This window comes from Gymnoscopelus braueri, assembly GCF_963280865.1.
Source record: "Gymnoscopelus braueri genome assembly, chromosome: 9".
NCBI classification, from domain to species: Eukaryota; Metazoa; Chordata; class Actinopteri; order Myctophiformes; family Myctophidae; genus Gymnoscopelus; species Gymnoscopelus braueri.
In genome coordinates this window covers 5,469,488-5,490,880 of record NC_137610.1, presented here as the reverse complement: position 1 = coordinate 5,490,880, position 21,393 = coordinate 5,469,488, and the positions used below count along the sequence as shown (strand labels likewise).

The 21,393-nt window shown below is 44.7% G+C and overlaps 1 protein-coding gene across 1 annotated transcript in view; it reads right to left on the bottom strand.

Annotated features, from left to right (window-relative positions):
• The window catches only part of epx (eosinophil peroxidase), a gene marked incomplete at both ends in the record, with an annotated part of 64,130 nt that extends 43,446 nt beyond the window's left edge, over nt 1-20,684 (bottom strand). The window contains 6 exons of the mRNA XM_080437322.1: nt 8,359-8,488; nt 14,709-14,832; nt 16,480-16,700; nt 17,894-17,984; nt 19,499-19,556; nt 20,667-20,684. Of these exons, the coding sequence (XP_080293448.1) occupies nt 8,359-8,488; nt 14,709-14,832; nt 16,480-16,700; nt 17,894-17,984; nt 19,499-19,556; nt 20,667-20,684 (642 nt within the window). The remainder of the gene's footprint in view (nt 1-8,358; nt 8,489-14,708; nt 14,833-16,479; nt 16,701-17,893; nt 17,985-19,498; nt 19,557-20,666) is intronic.
• Nucleotides 20,685-21,393: the final 709 nt, after the last annotated feature.

Sequence of the window (21,393 nt, the reverse complement as noted above, 5' to 3'; positions counted from 1 at the left end):
TGTTACAGCATACAGACAGCATTACCAGCGCGCAGACTGTTACAGCGTACAGACAGCATTACCAGCGTGCAGACTGTTACAGCGTACAGACAGCATTACCAGCGTGCAGACTGTTACAGCGTACAGACAGCATTACCAGCGTGCAGACTGTTACAGCATACAGACAGCATTACCAGCGTGCAGACTTACAGCATACAGACAGCATTACCACCGTGCAGACTGTTACAGCGTACAGACAGCAGTACCAGCATGCAGACTGTTACAGCATACAGACAGCATTACCAGCGTGCAGACTGTTACAGCATACAGACAGCATTACCAGCGTGCAGACTGTTACAGCATACAGACAGCATTACCAGCGTGCAGACTGTTACAGCATACAGACAGCATTACCAGCGTGCAGACTGTTACAGCATACAGACAGCAGTACCAGCGTGCAGACTGACAGCGTACAGACAGCATTACCAGCGTGCAGACTGTTACAGCGTACAGACAGCATTACCGTGCAGACTGTTACAGCATACAGACAGCATTACCAGCGTGCAGACTGTTACAGCGTACAGACAGCATTACCAGCGTGCAGACTGTTACAGCGTACAGACAGCATTACCAGCGTGCAGACTGTTACAGCGTACAGACAGCATTACCAGCGTGCAGACTGTTACAGCATACAGACAGCATTACCAGCGTGCAGACTGTTACAGCGTACAGACAGCATTACCAGCGTGCAGACTGATACAGCGTACAGACAGTAGTACCAGCATGCAGACTGTTACAGCATACAGACAGCATTACCAGCGTGCAGACTGTTACAGCATACAGACAGCATTACCAGCGTGCAGACTGTTACAGCATACAGACAGCATTACCAGCGTGCAGACTGTTACAGCGTACAGACAGCAGTACCAGTATGCAGACTGTTACAGCATACAGACAGCATTACCAGCGTGCAGACTGTTACAGCATACAGACAGCATTACCAGCGTGCAGACTGTTACAGCATACAGACAGCATTACCAGCGTGCAGACTGTTACAGCGTACAGACAGCATTACCAGCGTGCAGACTGTTACAGCGTACAGACAGCATTACCAGCGTGCAGACTGTTACAGCGTACAGACAGCATTACCAGCGTGCAGACTGTTACAGCATACAGACAGCATTACCAGCGTGCAGACTGTTACAGCGTACAGACAGCATTACCAGCGTGCAGACTGATACAGCGTACAGACAGTAGTACCAGCATGCAGACTGTTACAGCATACAGACAGCATTACCAGCGTGCAGACTGTTACAGCATACAGACAGCATTACCAGCGTGCAGACTGTTACAGCATACAGACAGCATTACCAGCGTGCAGACTGTTACAGCGTACAGACAGCAGTACCAGTATGCAGACTGTTACAGCATACAGACAGCATTACCAGCGTGCAGACTGTTACAGCATACAGACAGCATTACCAGCGTGCAGACTGTTACAGCGTACAGACAGCAGTACCAGTATGCAGACTGTTACAGCATACAGACAGCATTACCAGCGTGCAGACTGTTACAGCGTACAGACAGCAGTACCAGTATGCAGACTGTTACAGCATACAGACAGCATTACCAGCGTGCAGACTGTTACAGCATACAGACAGCATTACCAGCGTGCAGACTGTTACAGCATACAGACAGCATTACCAGCGTGCAGACTGTTACAGCATACAGACAGCAGTACCAGCGTGCAGACTGACAGCGTACAGACAGCATTACCAGCGTGCAGACTGTTACAGCGTACAGACAGCATTACCAGCGTGCAGACTGTTACAGCATACAGACAGCATTACCAGCGTGCAGACTGTTACAGCGTACAGAAAGCATTACCAGCGTGCAGACTGTTACAGCATACAGACAGCATTACCAGCGTGCAGACTGATACAGCGTACAGACAGTAGTACCAGCATGCAGACTGTTACAGCATACAGACAGCATTACCAGCGTGCAGACTGTTACAGCATACAGACAGCATTACCAGCGTGCAGACTGTTACAGCGTACAGACAGCATTACCAGCGTGCAGACTGATACAGCGTACAGACAGTAGTACCAGCATGCAGACTGTTACAGCATACAGACAGCATTACCAGCGTGCAGACTGTTACAGCATACAGACAGCATTACCAGCGTGCAGACTGTTACAGCATACAGACAGCATTACCAGCGTGCAGACTGTTACAGCGTACAGACAGCAGTACCAGTATGCAGACTGTTACAGCATACAGACAGCATTACCAGCGTGCAGACTGTTACAGCATACAGACAGCATTACCAGCGTGCAGACTGTTACAGCGTACAGACAGCAGTACCAGTATGCAGACTGTTACAGCATACAGACAGCATTACCAGCGTGCAGACTGTTACAGCGTACAGACAGCAGTACCAGTATGCAGACTGTTACAGCATACAGACAGCATTACCAGCGTGCAGACTGTTACAGCATACAGACAGCATTACCAGCGTGCAGACTGTTACAGCATACAGACAGCATTACCAGCGTGCAGACTGTTACAGCATACAGACAGCATTACCAGCGTGCAGACTGTTACAGCATACAGACAGCAGTACCAGCGTGCAGACTGACAGCGTACAGACAGCATTACCAGCGTGCAGACTGTTACAGCGTACAGACAGCATTACCAGCGTGCAGACTGTTACAGCATACAGACAGCATTACCAGCGTGCAGACTGTTACAGCGTACAGACAGCATTACCAGCGTGCAGACTGTTACAGCATACAGACAGCATTACCAGCGTGCAGACTGATACAGCGTACAGACAGTAGTACCAGCATGCAGACTGTTACAGCATACAGACAGCATTACCAGCGTGCAGACTGTTACAGCATACAGACAGCATTACCAGCGTGCAGACTGTTACAGCATACAGACAGCATTACCAGCGTGCAGACTGTTACAGCGTACAGACAGCAGTACCAGTATGCAGACTGTTACAGCATACAGAAAGCATTACCAGTGTGCAGACTGTTACAGCATACAGACAGCATTACCAGCGTGCAGACTGTTACAGCGTACAGACAGCAGTACCAGCGTGCAGACTGTTACAGCGTACAGACAGCATTACCAGCATGCAGACTGTTACAGCATACAGACAGCATTACCAGCGCGCAGACTGTTACAGCGTACAGACAGCATTACCAGCGTGCAGACTGTTACAGCGTACAGACAGCATTACCAGCGTGCAGACTGTTACAGCGTACAGACAGCATTACCAGCGTGCAGACTGTTACAGCATACAGACAGCATTACCAGCGCGCAGACTGTTACAGCGTACAGACAGCATTACCAGCGTGCAGACTGTTACAGCGTACAGACAGCATTACCAGCGTGCAGACTGTTACAGCGTACAGACAGCATTACCAGCGTGCAGACTTACAGCATACAGACAGCATTACCACCGTGCAGACTGTTACAGCGTACAGACAGCAGTACCAGCATGCAGACTGTTACAGCATACAGACAGCATTACCAGCGTGCAGACTGTTACAGCATACAGACAGCAGTACCAGCGTGCAGACTGACAGCGTACAGACAGCATTACCAGCGTGCAGACTGTTACAGCGTACAGACAGCATTACCAGCGTGCAGACTGTTACAGCATACAGACAGCATTACCAGCGTGCAGACTGTTACAGCGTACAGACAGCATTACCAGCGTGCAGACTGTTACAGCGTACAGACAGCATTACCAGCGTGCAGACTGTTACAGCGTACAGACAGCATTACCAGCGTGCAGACTGTTACAGCATACAGACAGCATTACCAGCGTGCAGACTGTTACAGCATACAGACAGCATTACCAGCGTGCAGACTGTTACAGCATACAGACAGCATTACCAGCGTGCAGACTGTTACAGCATACAGACAGCATTACCAGCGTGCAGACTGTTACAGCATACAGACAGCAGTACCAGCGTGCAGACTGACAGCGTACAGACAGCATTACCAGCGTGCAGACTGTTACAGCGTACAGACAGCATTACCAGCGTGCAGACTGTTACAGCATACAGACAGCATTACCAGCGTGCAGACTGTTACAGCGTACAGACAGCATTACCAGCATGCAGACTGTTACAGCATACAGACAGCATTACCAGCGTGCAGACTGATACAGCGTACAGACAGTAGTACCAGCATGCAGACTGTTACAGCATACAGACAGCATTACCAGCGTGCAGACTGTTACAGCATACAGACAGCATTACCAGCGTGCAGACTGTTACAGCATACAGACAGCATTACCAGCGTGCAGACTGTTACAGCGTACAGACAGCAGTACCAGTATGCAGACTGTTACAGCATACAGAAAGCATTACCAGCGTGCAGACTGTTACAGCGTACAGACAGCAGTACCAGCGTGCAGACTGTTACAGCGTACAGACAGCATTACCAGCATGCAGACTGTTACAGCATACAGACAGCATTACCAGCGCGCAGACTGTTACAGCGTACAGACAGCATTACCAGCGTGCAGACTGTTACAGCGTACAGACAGCATTACCAGCGTGCAGACTGTTACAGCGTACAGACAGCATTACCAGCGTGCAGACTGTTACAGCATACAGACAGCATTACCAGCGCGCAGACTGTTACAGCGTACAGACAGCATTACCAGCGTGCAGACTGTTACAGCGTACAGACAGCATTACCAGCGTGCAGACTGTTACAGCGTACAGACAGCATTACCAGCGTGCAGACTTACAGCATACAGACAGCATTACCACCGTGCAGACTGTTACAGCGTACAGACAGCAGTACCAGCATGCAGACTGTTACAGCATACAGACAGCATTACCAGCGTGCAGACTGTTACAGCATACAGACAGCAGTACCAGCGTGCAGACTGACAGCGTACAGACAGCATTACCAGCGTGCAGACTGTTACAGCGTACAGACAGCATTACCAGCGTGCAGACTGTTACAGCATACAGACAGCATTACCAGCGTGCAGACTGTTACAGCGTACAGACAGCATTACCAGCGTGCAGACTGTTACAGCGTACAGACAGCATTACCAGCGTGCAGACTGTTACAGCGTACAGACAGCATTACCAGCGTGCAGACTGTTACAGCATACAGACAGCATTACCAGCGTGCAGACTGTTACAGCGTACAGACAGCATTACCAGCGTGCAGACTGATACAGCGTACAGACAGTAGTACCAGCATGCAGACTGTTACAGCATACAGACAGCATTACCAGCGTGCAGACTGTTACAGCATACAGACAGCATTACCAGCGTGCAGACTGTTACAGCGTACAGACAGCAGTACCAGTATGCAGACTGTTACAGCATACAGACAGCATTACCAGCGTGCAGACTGTTACAGCGTACAGACAGCAGTACCAGTATGCAGACTGTTACAGCATACAGACAGCATTACCAGCGTGCAGACTGTTACAGCGTACAGACAGCAGTACCAGTATGCAGACTGTTACAGCGTACAGACGTCATTTTTGGGGGGGTGACGTCACATCCCTCTATTGCTTCTCTGAGTGACGAGGGATCATTCCTAAGCTATGTTAGAGGGCCCCTTGTGGAATTAAAAAAAAATTATAATAATTGAAAATAGAACGCATGGCAGATTAATTGAAAACACACATCCTTTGGTTCTAGTGACTGATATCGTCTTTATAATGTTTGAGGGGTTCGTGTTTTAAAAAAAAATCTTTTCATAATTATTTTTTTATAGAGATTATATATATTTACGATTGATGATTAATCATAATTAATCACTGCTAAATTGTGATTAATCTGATAAAAATCTTCCCAACAGCCTGACTTTTTATTATCATTTATAATGGGTCTCGCATTGTCCAAATTGGGCACAGATGACATCATTACTGTAGCTACACTCTTTCAGAACCAAGCCGTCTATAAAGGCAGTAAATGGCGGTAGTGAAGCCACGCCCCCTATTGGGACGCAGCCTGCTTTCAGTTGCTGTTGTTAGTAATGGCTGCCAGTTCCCTCCTGAGGTTGTGTGGGAGTTCAGACTGCTCCAGACCGAGCTGAATAACTGCTAGCTCACACAACGTCTTCAGACTAGGACTTAAGTCTAAGACATACAGGTCATCAGGTGGGTGGTCGCCTCCAAAGAGGATGATACGATCTCCCACCATGCAACAGCACATCCTATTCATCCTTGTTGGGACTTTCCCCTTAATGGGCTCAACCTTCTTCCAGGAGAAGGTCTCTGGATTTAATTTCCACAGATCACTCCTGTACCTGCTGTTATGGCCACCACATTATGTAAAGCTCTCCATGGTAGGTAAAGGCTGAATGACCGCGGCGACCTTCTAGAAGAAACTGTGCAGAAGGTGTGTTCAGCCAGCAGTCGGTCTCTGTGTCAAACACACACAACATGTTTTTGTCCTCGCGCCACCAGCCCCCAAAATACAAACATCTTTCTCCCGATGATGGTGGCAGAGTGATCTGACTGCTGGAGTGCTGGAGTTCCTCTGGTGTTAATTAAAGACCAGACCATTGTGGTGGTGTCCAGCTCGTAGATGTCATTAGTGCATCCAGTCAGCTGGGTGCGTCCTCCATGGACATACATGAACTTCCCCAAGACACAGGCTGAATACTCATACCGCCCCTCTGGAACAATCCCAGAAGTCTTGGGCTTGAACCATCTGTGGGTGTCGACATCAAATGCATGAAGATGGTTGTAGTACTCCTTTTTGTAAGTATCCTTCCCACCCCAGACATAAATTAAATCTTCTATCAGCACAGCTGTGTGGCCATGACACATGGAGGGAACTTCAGGGAGACGTTCTCCTCCTACAGTTGTCACTCTGGGCAACGTCATCCAGCGCAAAGCCACAGTGTTGAAGACATGCACTTCCATCTGATCCATGCGAGTCTCATTGTAACATTGTAACGCATTGTCATTTTCTTCAAATGAGAACAGCTTGTATCCTACTGCTACAGCTGCATAATGACACGTTTTTGTTCCTCCGTTCAGATGCACGGCCCAGTAGAACATTTCTCACAGCAGCACCACTGTGGGTGAAAATGAATTCTTCAGAGTCTTGCTGTGTGAAGGAAGGACTGCAGTTCTACCGTGCCTGTGCCACGCTCTACCGGTATTGGTTCAGTGGCACGAACGTCACGCAAAGTATGGAGAACCCGCGAAGCAGACGGGTTGTGTCGATCCCCTCTCTCAGGACACTGGACGATGAATTGTGTTATTGTGTTGACCCCCGCTCCCTGGACACCGGAGATCCCCCGCGCTACACAGCTACACACTGTTGTTCAACAGTGTTGACAACTAATTTTCAGAGGGAATTTAAAAAGTCACCATAAGCATGTCACCATAACCATAAGCGTTCTGTTTATTTGACGATGACTTTTAAAGGACAATGGCTGTGATGATGACAATGAGATGTCATTGCCTGATGATGTCATTACATAGAAAATACACAATGACGTCACTCAAACTGACAGGCCATCTCGGCAGAAAGTATGATTTGATAGTATCTCTTTGCCTAATTCTACTAAGGCGCAGCCTGCCACTGACCAGTTCTGACCAGTTTTGTGTTTTCAGTGGTTTTCCACCAGATGGCGCTGTTCACTACCCTATGAATGATGTTTTCACTGCCTGATGATGACAGACCCGGAATTGACGTAAATTAAAAAGAATAAAAGCTTGTTTACTTCCTGTGGGAAAATGGTTCCTCTTGCTTTACGGCAAAAACAAGGCACATTCAACTGGCCACAGCTGTGCAACGGATTACCACGAGCGGATACTTTTTTTTCCCAAGACTCCCGAGACCCCTGTGCATGTGATGAGGGGATCGTCGTGAGGACATCGATCACGGAAAATGTTCCATGATTTTTCAGGTACAGTAAAATCGCTTGTCTTTGCTGGCAGTGAGGTGACACTATACACTATTACTCTGGCAGTTAAAAAGTTATAGATAGGCAAATCAGAGAATCAATCAAGCCGATAGTCTGATCACTGATCGAGGTGGGGTAAGATTCCTAAATCATAGCCATAGCTCTGATCAACAGTCTGTGGCGGGTCTTGGAGGCGTGTGGAGTGATCCTGTGCTTAAGAATCCCGGACGAACTTTCGGAGCCTTTGTCAATTATAGTAGTAAGATATTGGTTTTACTTTTTTACAGCGTGGCTCTGAGGAGCTGAGACATAGGGGTGATAGGGGTCTCTGTGTGTGTGTGTGTGTGTGTGTGTGTGTGTGTGTGTGTGTGTGTGTGTGTGTGTGTGTGTGTGTGTGTGTGTGTGTGTGTGTGTGTGTGTGTGTGTGTGTGTGTGTGTGTGTGTGTGTGTGTTATTACAGGAGGCAGTGTGTAGTTGTTGTAGGTGTGTTCGGGGTTCCATCCTCGAGGGGTCCCTGTAACGTCTTCATACTCTGCAGGCAGCCAACGGGAGTAAGGGCTGTTAGCGGACCCCCATCTGGGGTGGTCTCTGTAGAGAGAGAATACAGGCTGTTAGCGGACCCCCATCTGGGGTGGTCCCTGTAGAGAGAGAATACAGGCTGTTAGCGGACCCCCATCTGGGGTGGTCCCTGTAGAGAGAGAATACAGGCTGTTAGCGGACCCCCATCTGGGGTGGTCTCTGTAGAGAGAGATCAGCAGTGCTAGAAAAAGTACTCAAATGTTTTACTTAAGTAAAAGTATCAATAAATACTGCAATGCAGAAATACTCTGTTACAAGTAAATGTCCAGTATTAAAAATGTACTTGAGTAAAAGTACAAAAGTATTGGAATCAAAATGTACTTAAAGTTCCAAAAGTAAAAGTACTCGATGATGCAGAGTTTTCACAAATTTTTGAAAATCATTTGAAAATAGCAGATCTACAAGCTTTGGAAATATTTCCTGTAAAGTAAAAATACCAAAAAATTGTACTTCAGTACTGTCACGACTGCCACACCCACTCTACCTTTCTTCCCCTCTTTCTAGTTCTCATCTGATTATAGGAGTGGAGACAGGGGTGCAAGACAGGAGGCGGAGACGACCAATCAGCAAGTCTATAAAGCCAGGCTCGACGCTTCATGCTCTGCCAGATCATCAGTCTCTGTTGACCTATAACCAACTGAACCCTGGAAGTCTGCCTCTGCTCTGCTTAGACCCTGTATCCACCACTGCTACACTCGGCTCCACTCCTGTATCTGTACCTGGACGTCTGCCTCTGTCATCATTGCTGGGATCCACCATTGCTGCATTCAGCTCACCTCAAACAGTATCTGAATAAACCTATATTCTATAACTGCAACTCTATCCTGTCTGTCTCCGTGTTTGCACCTGGGTTCAAGGAAACTTACAATATGACAGTATGATCTGGCCAATCTGAACACTGCAGACATGGAGGTATTTTCTCAAGCCATTGCTAATCAAGACGCTGTGATTGCTCAAGCCATTACTAATCAAGACATCGTGATTGGTCAACATGAACAGACTTTGACACAGATTATTGGTCGTTTGGATGCACTTACTGTTAGTGTAAATGGCATACGGGATCACCTCAACAACCCGGCCGCTGCTGCTCCCCCCGCAGTTGCTGCTGCTGCCCCTGCCCCTGAGGCTCGCCCGGCCCGTGAAATGCCATTCCCTGCCCCAGAGCGTTATGCTGGGGATCTAGGAGCTTGTCAAGCTTTTCTAATGCAATGCTCTCTTGTTTTTGAACAGCAACCACGAACCTATGCTTTGGAGCGCTCCCGTATATGTTACCTGCTCGGCCTGTTGAAGGGGTCCGCTCTCACCTGGGGCGCTGCTGTCTGGGAGGAACAGTCGCCAGCAGTGTGCCAATCCTATGCTGCTTTCACCCGTGAAATGAAGAAGGTGTTTGATCATCCTGTACGAGGCAAGGAGGCTACTAGACGACTCATGTCCCTTCGCCAGGGGGTCCGTAGTGTTGCAGAGTTTGCGATTGAGTTTCGTACCCTAGCTGCGGAGAGTGGATGGAATAATGAGGCTCTTCAAGGTGCGTTCCAGAAAGCACTGAATGATGACATCAAGGACGAGTTGGCCTCCCGTGACGAGTCGACGGATCTTGACGAGTTAATTAGTTGTTCCATTCGTCTTGATAATCGCCTCCGTGAGCGTCGGAGAGAGAGAGGTTTCCGTTCTCAGCGTGTGGGCTCGTCTTCCGGCGTTCCATTCCATGTTCCATCTCCAACCAGGGCTCCACTCCATGTTTCACCTCTGTCTAGCCGCAGCGTTCCATCTCCGAGAAGCCCCGAGCTCTGCCGAGAGTCTCCAAATGAGGTCCAGTCCGATGGAGTTGGGTCGTGCTCATCTGTCCCAGGAGGAGAAGACTCGTCGGCTGCAGACCAACTCATGCATGTATTGTGGTCAGGCGGGCCACTTTAAATCTGCATGTCCTGTCCGTCCAGTAAAAGATGGGGCTCGCCAGTAATGGGGGAGATACTGACGAGCCGAGCTGAGTGTACATCCTCCTCAAGGCCACAGCTCAATGCTGACCTCGTATGGCGTTCTCAGTCGGTGCCCCTTTCAGCTTTAATTGACTCTGGAGCAGATGAGAGCTTCCTTGATCGCCAGGTAGCTATGCAGATGAAGATTCATTTAATGCCTCTTGATTGTCCTTTGCAAGCTAAAGCACTTAATGGTCTACCGTTAGCCCTGGTGGATAGTAAGACTGTACCAGTAACTATCATTTTGTCTAATCATCGAGAGGATATTCAGTTGCATATAATAGACTGTCCACAGACCCCATTGGTTCTTGGTTTTCCTTGGCTCAAACTACATAATCCTCAAATTGATTGGTCTACAGGGAAGATACGTTCTTGGAGTACAGCTTGCCATTTAAACTGTTTACATTCTGCTCAGACTCCTTCCTCCACTGAACCACAGCCTCCAGCAGATCCTCCAGATGTGTCCTCTGTACCTGAGTGTTATCACGGCCTTGCTCAAGTATTCAGTAAGGATCAAGCTTTGTCTTTACCACCTCACCGGCCCTACGATTGTCCCATCAACCTCCTGGATGGCGCTCCTCTTCCCAGCAGTCGGCTGTATAATATTTCTCGGCCTGAGCGGGAGGCGATGGAGAAATACATCCGGGACTCTGTGGTGGCTGGAATCATCCGACCCTCTTCATCTCCGGTGGGTGCTGGTTTTTTTTTTGTTGGCAAAAAGGATGGCTCGTTAAGACCTTGCATTGATTATCGTGGTCTGAACAATATCACTGTTAAAAACAAATATCCTCTGCCATTAATCAGTTCTGCTTTTTCACACCTGGATGGAGCTACCGTTTTCACCAAACTAGATTTGCGTAACGCTTACCACCTTGTGCGCATCCGAGAAGGTGATGAATGGAAGACAGCTTTTAATACTCCTCTCGGCCACTTTGAATATTTGGTAATGCCATTTGGATTGACTAATGCACCTGCTGTGTTTCAGGCCTTGGTTAATGATGTGCTCAGAGACATGTTGAATCGATTTGTTTTTGTTTATTTGGATGACATTTTGATCTTTTCTAAGGACCAAGCCGAGCATGAGCTGCATGTTTCCCAGGTTCTCCAACGTCTCCTGGAGAACAGACTGTTTATTAAGGCTGAAAAGTGTGAATTTCATGCTTCCTCTGTGGCATTCCTAGGCTATGTAATTGCTCCAGGTCAAATGCAGATGGATTCTGCCAAGGTGTCTGCTGTTGCGGAGTGGCCGGCACCCACTAACCGCAAACAGTTGCAACGTTTCCTTGGTTTTGCCAATTTCTATAGATTGTTCATTAGGAATTACAGCACTATTGCAGCCCCACTTACAGCTCTCACGTCCACCTCCATCCCCTTCCATTGGAGTTCTGCAGCAGAAGCAGCTTTTGTTGATCTTAAGGACCGTTTTGTTTCTGCCCCTGTCCTTATCCATCCAGATCGAGATCTACAGTTCATTGTGGAAGTGGACGCCTCTGACACTGGGTTGGGGGCGGTTCTGTCTCAACGCTCCGCTACTGACAATAAATTGCATCCATGTGCTTTTCTCTCACGCAAGCTTGATTCTGCAGAAAGAAATTATGATGTCGGCAACAGGGAGCTTTTGGCAGTTAAAGAGGCATTGGAGGAGTGGCGCCATTGGCTGGAAGGTGCTGTCCAGCCCTTTGTTGTATGGACTGATCATAAGAATTTGTCATACATTCAGTCAGCAAAGCGACTCAATTCACGGCAAGCAAGGTGGGCTTTGTTTTTTGGCAGATTTAATTTTTCTCTCACTTATCGTCCAGGTTCCCAGAATGCTAGAGCTGATGCTCTGTCTCGTCAATACTCTGTGGAGGAGAGCGGTACCGATCCTGAACCCATTTTGCAACCTACCTGTATACTCGCCGCCGTCACCTGGGAGATCGAGTCGAGGGTCCTACAAGCTCAAACTCAACAGCCTGACCCTGGTAACGGTCCTCAAAATAGCCTGTTCGTCCCTGATGCTGTGCGCTCCCAGGTCCTTGAATGGGGGCATTCAACCCATTTGACATGTCATCCAGGCATCAATCGGACGCTGTCCTTCCTTCGTCAGCGGTTCTGGTGGCCATCTATGGTGGATGACACTCGGTCCTTCATCTCTGCCTGTTCTATTTGTGCCCGTAATAAGACCTCTACGAGACCTAGTTCTGGCCTTCTTCGACCCCTGCCGATTCCGAGTCGTCCATGGTCACATATAGCTGTGGACTTTGTCACTGGCCTGCCACCATCAGGAGGTAAAACAGTTATATTGACCATCATTGATCGTTTTTCCAAGGCTGTCCATCTCATTGCTCTGCCTAAACTTCCTTCTGCTAGAGAGACTGCAGACCTCCTGGTGGACAATGTGTTCCGTTTGCATGGTTTATGTTCTGACATTGTCTCTGACAGAGGTCCCCAGTTCACCTCTTGCGTCTGGAAGGCCTTCTGTACAGCCCTGGGTGCTACTGCCAGCCTCTCCTCAGGTTACCACCCTCAGACAAATGGTCAGACTGAAAGAGCCAATCAGGAGGTTGAGGCTGCTCTACGCTGTATGGCGTCTGCAAATCCATCCACCTGGAGTTCTCAATTGCCTTGGGTAGAATATGCACACAATTCTCTGTCCAGTGCCTCCACTGGTATGTCTCCATTTCTCTGTTCTCTTGGATATCAGCCTCCTATGTTTCCAGCTCAAGAGATCGAAGTAGCCGTTCCGTCTGTCCAGGCCTTCATGCGACGCTGCCGTAAGACCTGGAAGCGTGCCCGCACTGCTCTTCTCAACGCTGGGGAGAGGATTAAGAACCAGGCTGATCGTCATCGAACCCCAGCGCCTCAGTACGTGCCTGGTCAGATGGTGTGGCTTTTGGCCAAGGATCTTCCGCTCAAGGTCAGCCACAAAAAGATGGCTCCTCGTTTTGTGGGTCCTTTTGAAGTCGAGTCCATCATTAACCCTTGTGCTGTTCGTCTGAAACTCCCGGCTTCTCTCCGTGTACATCCTACTTTCCATGTTTCCCAGATCAAACCAGTGTCCACCAGCCCACTGGTCCCTCCAATGCCTGCCCCACCACCACCGAGGATGATTGACAACTACCCGGCTTACACAGTTCAAAGACTGCTGGACGTGCGCCGCCGTGGTCGAGGGCTTCAATATCTAGTGGATTGGGAGGGTTATGGTCCGGAAGAGCGTTCTTGGGTCCCTCGAAGACTGATCTTGGATCCTTCCCTCATTCGCCAGTTTCATGATGACCATCCGGACCGGCCCAGATGTGCGCCAGGTGGCGCCCGTTGAGGGAGGGGTACTGTCACGACTGCCACACCCACTCTACCTTTCTTCCCCTCTTTCTAGTTCTCATCTGATTATAGGAGTGGAGACAGGGGTGCAAGACAGGAGGCGGAGACGACCAATCAGCAAGTCTATAAAGCCAGGCTCGACGCTTCATGCTCTGCCAGATCATCAGTCTCTGTTGACCTATAACCAACTGAACCCTGGAAGTCTGCCTCTGCTCTGCTTAGACCCTGTATCCACCACTGCTACACTCGGCTCCACTCCTGTATCTGTACCTGGACGTCTGCCTCTGTCATCATTGCTGGGATCCACCATTGCTGCATTCAGCTCACCTCAAACAGTATCTGAATAAACCTATATTCTATAACTGCAACTCTATCCTGTCTGTCTCCGTGTTTGCACCTGGGTTCAAGGAAACTTACAATATGACAAGTACAGTACTTGAGTAAATGTACTTAGTTACTTTACACCACTTGGAGATCAGACCTTTAGTCATCCCACTAGGATTGGGATCCAGAATCACAGCAGTGTTCATTGTGTCGACTAAAAGACGAAAAATCATCGTCTACTTCATTTTTTCACTGACGAAAACGAAATAAAAACGAAATAAAAACTAAGCTAGTATGACAAAAACTATGCATAAATATAATTCCATGGCTTATACCTAGTTTGATCGATATCATGTTTGCATGTTTGTTCGTCTGGACCGTTTCTTTATTCCATTGCACTATTATTAAATTGTTGTATTGTCTTTTGAAAGGAAAATATGACAGTAATAACAATATGGGGGGGGGGGGGGGGGGGGGGGAAAGGGAGAAAAATAAAAAAATGTCTAACTGCCAACTTGTCAAAACTCTACGTGATACAAATAAAGATATTTATATATAAAAAAAAGAATATGCCTAAATATAATTGACCATTTTGTCAACAGATAAAAACTAGACTAAACACTTACCTGTTGTTACACTCTCCTGTCTCAGACCTGTATCTGTCAGTCAGACAGTTGTCATGACAACCAGGAAGCTGCAGCTCATTGGAGCATCCTGTCACCTGCAGCAGAATGTCAACGTCCTCGTTACCTAGGAGATCTACGCACGCACGCGCACACACGCGCACGCACGCACGCACGCACGCACGCGCACGCACACACACACACACACACACACACACACACACACACACACACACACACACACACACACACACACACACACACACACACACAGGGCATAGTTACTATGCTATAGCTTTAATGTATCTCTCAGATCAGGCTGGTTCAGGTTGGTGGTATAAACCAACTTTTTTACTTAAGTAAAAGTATCAATACTGCAGTGTAGAAATACTGTACTCTATTACAAGTAAAAGTCAAAATGTACTTGAGTAAAAGTACAAAAGTATTGGCATCAAAATATACTTAAAGTACCAAAAGCTAAAGTACTCATTATGCAGAATGTCCCATTTCACAAGTTCAAAATGTATAACAATCTTTTGAAATTAGCAGATCTACAAGCTCACAATGCGACGCATTGTGAGCTTTTTTTGAGCTTGTAGAGCTATTTTTGAATTTTTAATTTCAAATGCATTTAGTTATACTTATGTTAACTTTATGAACTTAAATACAAATACATAGGACATTAAAAAGACGAAACAATTGTAATACTAGTCATTAAGCTACTAATATAGACTGAAGTAATTAAAGCGGGTCATGTTAGCATGTTTGAATTGTAAACAGCTGAAATCAATAATATATCAGTATTCTGATATTAAACCATGAATTAGAACTTTTCCTTATTTTTTGTGTGTTTTTGGTCTCCCCTACCTCTCTTCTATCCCCAAAAATACCCCAGTTTGAGCACTCAGGCTTTCACTGCATATCTGGGGTTTTATGTAAATTGGGCCAAACTGATTTGGCCCCGAAAGTGACGTCACTAGCGGTACAATCCCTCCCGTTTTTCAGTTCCAACTTATTTTTTATTTATTTTATTTTTTTACTTTTCCCATTCAGAACCAGGAGATAACATGCATACAAACTGGCTCAATAGCGCCACGTGCAAATCAGGACAATGTGGTATTGCAGGTGAAAGTGCTTTATAAGCCAGAGAGAAGTTAGTTGGAATTAGTATATCTGAGGCTTGATTTAGGCTAAAATCTTTTGAAAAACGTTTGAGGGACATAAACAATATGATATTAAATACTAGAAAATGTGCTCCTCGGAGCACAGGTCTCCGCCAGTACTGTACCTGATTAATCCTGTCTTACCTATTTATATTACATATTGTCACGTGTCACTTCACCAATGTTACCTCACTTCAAAAACATAAATGGCTTTTTGAAGTGACACACCTATTTATAGGATTTTATTTCGTCATGCGTCTCGCTAGCCAATCAAAAGCATTGGTGACAACATATTGTCACGTGAAGCTTGACCAATGTTAGCTTGGCTAAGGGGGGGGGACACACAGCGGGACGGGAACGAAAACATACTCTCCACCTCTGGCGGAGACAATTATTTCCTTTTTTTTAAATTCATGGCGTAGATCCTTTAACTGACATTAAGTGAAAGTGGGGGCCCATGTGGCCCCCGGGCCGCCAGTTACCCATGTATGGTCTAGGGTCAGGTTGGGTCATGGTGCTGGTATTAATACCTCTAGGGTCAGGTTGGGTCATGGTTCTGGTATAAATCATACCTCTAGGGTCAGGTTGGGTCATGGTGGTATAAATCATACCTCTAGAGTCAGGTTGGGTCAGGTTGGTGGTATAAATCATACCTCTAGGGTCAGGTTGGGTCATGGTGCTGGTATAGACCATCTCTCGGATCAGCTCCACGGTGTTGTACAGAAGCTCTGCAGCCCGGATGTGACTCCTGGTTTTGGGTCCGGTCTGTTTGAACTGGGCCAGGAGGTCGCTGGGTCTTAATGCCCCTCCCTCTGAAAGAGACGTCTTCACCCTACAACCACCACTATATGTATCAATATTAAATCAACTTATATCTATGAATATTAAATCGACTTACATCTATCAATATTAAATCAACGTATATCTATCAATATTCTATCAGTTTACATCTATCAATATTCTATCAGTTTGCATCTATCAATATTCTATCAGTTTACATCTATCAATATTCTATCAGCTACATCTATCAATATTCTATCAGCTACATCTATCAATATTCTATCAACTACATCTATCAATATTCTATCAGCTACATCTATCAATATTCTATCAGCTACATCTATCAATATTCTATCAGCTACATCTATCAATATTCTATCAGCTACATCTATCAATATTCTATCAGCTACATCTATCAATATTCTATCAGCTACATCTATCAATATTCTATCAGTTTACATCTAGACTATCAATATTCTATCAGCTACATCTATCAATATTCTATCAGTTTACATCTATCAATATTCTATCCGTTTACATCTATCAATATTCTATCAGCTACATCTATCAATATTCTATCAGTTTACATCTAGACTATCAATATTCTATCAGCTACATCTATATGTCATTATTTAATCAACAATATTCTGTCTGGTTTGTTTGGCATTCCTCCACAGTAAGGACAAAGGATGATGTTCACATGCATGGATAATAAAGCTACTATTCCTTTCTATTTTTGATTGATTAATTTGATTTATTTAATTGGTAGCAATCGTCATACATTGAAGGTTAAAAGACAATTGAGGATAATAAAAGAAAATCGAGACTTAAAGGTCTTGAAATCATGGATATTTTTTGTTTTTTGTCACTGCTGCCAGTCATCAAATTATTGGCGTAGGAATGCAAACAAATATCGATGAATTCAAGACTCCATGGGGTGACTAATCAATAGGAAAAAAGTAATTTTGGGGGTGAACTATCCCTTTAAGTGGTTAAATATTATTTTTCTATCAATTACAGTCACTCACAGTGTTAATCACTGATGATCCGGGTTCAAAGATAATGTTTTAAATATAGTTTTGCTCTTGTTACGATTGGTCTCCTATTAACTTCAATTAGTCAAATATTGGATTATTGGCTCAGAAACGAGACAAAAATTAAAAGATGAATTCAGGGCCTCATAAGGTGAGTAATTGATTAGGTGAAATATTCCTTTAAAGAAGTAATCATAAGCACTGTGTTTACCTTTCAGTGGTTTGCGCGTACGCAGCGTTGGTCAGCGCAACAGCTCTGTGGAACGCCTCTTCTACGAACGCCGACCCTAAATGATGACCTTCTGAGAGACAAGATCCTAAATGATGACCTTCTGACAGACAAGATTCTAAATGATCACCTTCTGAGAGACAAGAACAACATCCTAAATCATACATGGGCAACTGGCGGCCCGGGGGCCCCATGCGGCCCCCACCTTCACTTAATGTGGCCCGCAGGTTAATATCAGAATACTGATATATTATTGTTTTCAGCTGTTACAATTCCAAACATGCAAACATGACCCACTTTAATTACTTCAGTCTATATTAGTAGCTTCATGACTAGTATTAAATTCTATTGTCTTTTTTATGTCCAATGTATTTGTATTCAAGTTCATAAAGTTAACATCAGTATAACTAAATGCATTTGAAATTTAATAAAAATGATACTTTTCAGGATTCAAATTCAAAAATAGTAAAAATAGCAGATCTACAAGCTCAAAACGCGTCGCACTGTGACGTGTTTTGAGCTTGTAGATCGGCTATTTTTGCTACTTTTGTGTGACATAGAATGGCGAAGTACAGCATTAATTTACGAAAAAAAAGTTTAAATACGGGGATAAGAGGTAGCCTATATATAATACAATATATACGACAGTATATACAATGTGTCCCTATGGAGTGAGTGTGGGAAATATAGTGGCCCTCTGCATCATCAAAGTTGCATCAGCCCTGCATGTCCTAAATTTCTGAGAGACAAGAACAAGATCCTAAATCAGGGGTCTTCAACGTTTTTCATTCCAAGGACCCCTTGGCTGAGAGAGAGAGAGAGAGAGATGAAGCAGGGACACCCACTACATACAATATGTATTTTCATAGATTTCATAGACCAACACCAAACCTCTTTGCCGAAAATAGCCGATCTACAAGCTTGTTGTAGATCGGCACATGTTGTGCCAAAGACCATGGGGGGGTCCCCGGACCCCACTTTGAGAACCTCTGCATTAGACCACGGACCACCATAACTGTACAAATGGAACGAAATGGACCCGCACTCTCAGAGTTACAACCACACAAAGGTCCATTTGGTTCCTAACTATCGTTCATTTATCTGGGGACCCCCTGGAACCCCCCCAATGACCCCTGGGGGTCCCCGGACCCCACTTTGAGAACCAATGCTTTAGGGAGGAAGAATGTTCCCATACGTTAATAAGTCTGTTAAAGGGCCACTTCACCCATTTTCAACCTTGTGTTCATAATATACAGTAACTGGTCCTCACTATACAGTAAGTGATAATAACTATAATACTCATTATAAGATGAGCATCATCTCTATCTACTCACTGTCTGTGTCGCAATGGTGGACAGTTCAGAAACCTGCCTACCAGTGACATCATCGATAGGCAGGATTGGTAATTTCAAACAAGATTTCAAACTTATTTTATAATTATTATTTTTTATTAATGCAAATGACTTCAAATGGCTTCTTCCAGGAATAGAAAGGCTGTAGTTTCTATAAGCTTGGAATCCCCATCGATATTATGAAGATTGAGGTTGAAAATGGGTGAAATGCTCCTTTAACACCAACAGAACCCACCTGAGGTGTTGGACGTTCTGCTCAGGGAGACACACTGCAGCGTGAACACCAGTGACACCTAGTGGCACAAAACAACACCTATAGGGTTATGGATTTACTGGGAGGAATCAATAGAGCAATAGGTTCTAAAACTGTTTTGTCTCAGGGCCAGTGGTGGAAAAAGTACTCAAATGTTTTACTTAAGTAAAAGTATCAATACTGCAATGTAAAAATATGGTATCAAAATGTACTTTAAGTACCAAAAGTAAAAGTACTAAAATGTTTGAAAATAGCAGATCTACAAGCTCGTAGAGCTTGTAGATCTGCTATTTTCTGCTATTTTCATAATTTTCTGCTATTTTCATAATGTAATAATTTAAATTTATATCTGCCGTAACTAGTAACTAAAGTTTTCAAATAATTGTAGTGGAGTAAAAGTATAATATTTGCCTCTGAGATGTAGTGGAGTAGAAGTAAAAGTATTGAATATTGAAAGATACTCCAATAAAGTAAAAGTACCTAAACATTGTACTTAAGTACAGTACTTGAGTAAATGTACTTAGTTACTTTACACCACTGCTCAGGGCACCCCTGTAAGTAGCATGTTCATCCACGACACCCCTATAAAAAAATGTCATTTTATGGTCTACTCAGGCTTATGCGAGCCCTGCCCCCAGACAGTTTTTAAGTTGCTTGATTCAGTATTTAGATATTTGATATTAATTTTATCAGACACGCATTTTGGCCATTTGAAAATAGCAGATCTACAAGCTCACAATGCGTCGCATTGTGAGCTTATAGATTTGCTATTTTCAAAAGTTTTTTACCGGTATGCATTTCACACATTTGAAAACCTGTGAAATGGGACATTCTGCATTAGTACTTTTAAGTATATTTTGATACCAATAATTTTGTACTTTTACTCAAGTAAATTTCAAATTCCGGACTTTTACTTGTAACAGAGTATTTATACATTGCAGTATTGATACTTTTACTTAGGTAAAACATTTTAGTACTTTTTTTCCACCACAGTTGATGAGGCAGTATTGTGTTGAGGCGGTAAAACATGTATTTTATTCTCTCCATTTCCTGAAAAGTTAATATTTTAGACATAGCTGGTTTCTGAACAGATTTTTTTTTTTTTAATTAAAAAATAAAGTAAAATTAAAAAGATATAATGATAACATACCATCAGTACCGTGTCCATCGAAGATCTCAAACTCCCAAACGCTTCAATCCATGCAGAATACAGTCTCATCATTCACACATCTTAAAACAGATGCTGGGTTGAAAAGAAAGGACGTGAGCGAGCGAACGCACGAAAACCCAGATTTATGTATTTATTTTCAGTCCTGAGGCAAAGACCTCAAACAGTTTGTATATATCAGTGATTTGAGGTGTATCTGAGCCACAGTATGCTCATAACTTACTGCTGTCGGTTATTATAGTTCATTAAAAAATAACTCAAATTAGAATTGAGAAAAAAATGACATTTTAGCTAACTGAAAAAAAAAACTAGGATTTACAAAAAAACTCTAACTGAACTGTATTGTGTTCTTACAAATACAAACTAGACAAAAAAATCAGTGTTTACACTAAATAAAAAATAAAGTACACAAGTTTAAAACTCACTGAACTTGATAAACAAAGTCAAAACTGAGTAAAAATAATAAAACTACCTTAACATTCCAAACTACAATAACCTTTGCTGTCTTTCCCCTTCTGAACTCTGCTCATCTGGGGGGTGTGTGTCTTATAGTCTGACACGCATGTGTGTGTGTGTGTGTGTGTGTGTGTGTGTGTGTGTCCAGCAGGTATGTGTCCAAATAATCCCTTTATCTGTATCTGTGTGGTGACAGTTCTCTGTACATCAAACACTCTCATTCCAGAGGGGGAAGCACCTACATACTGTAAAT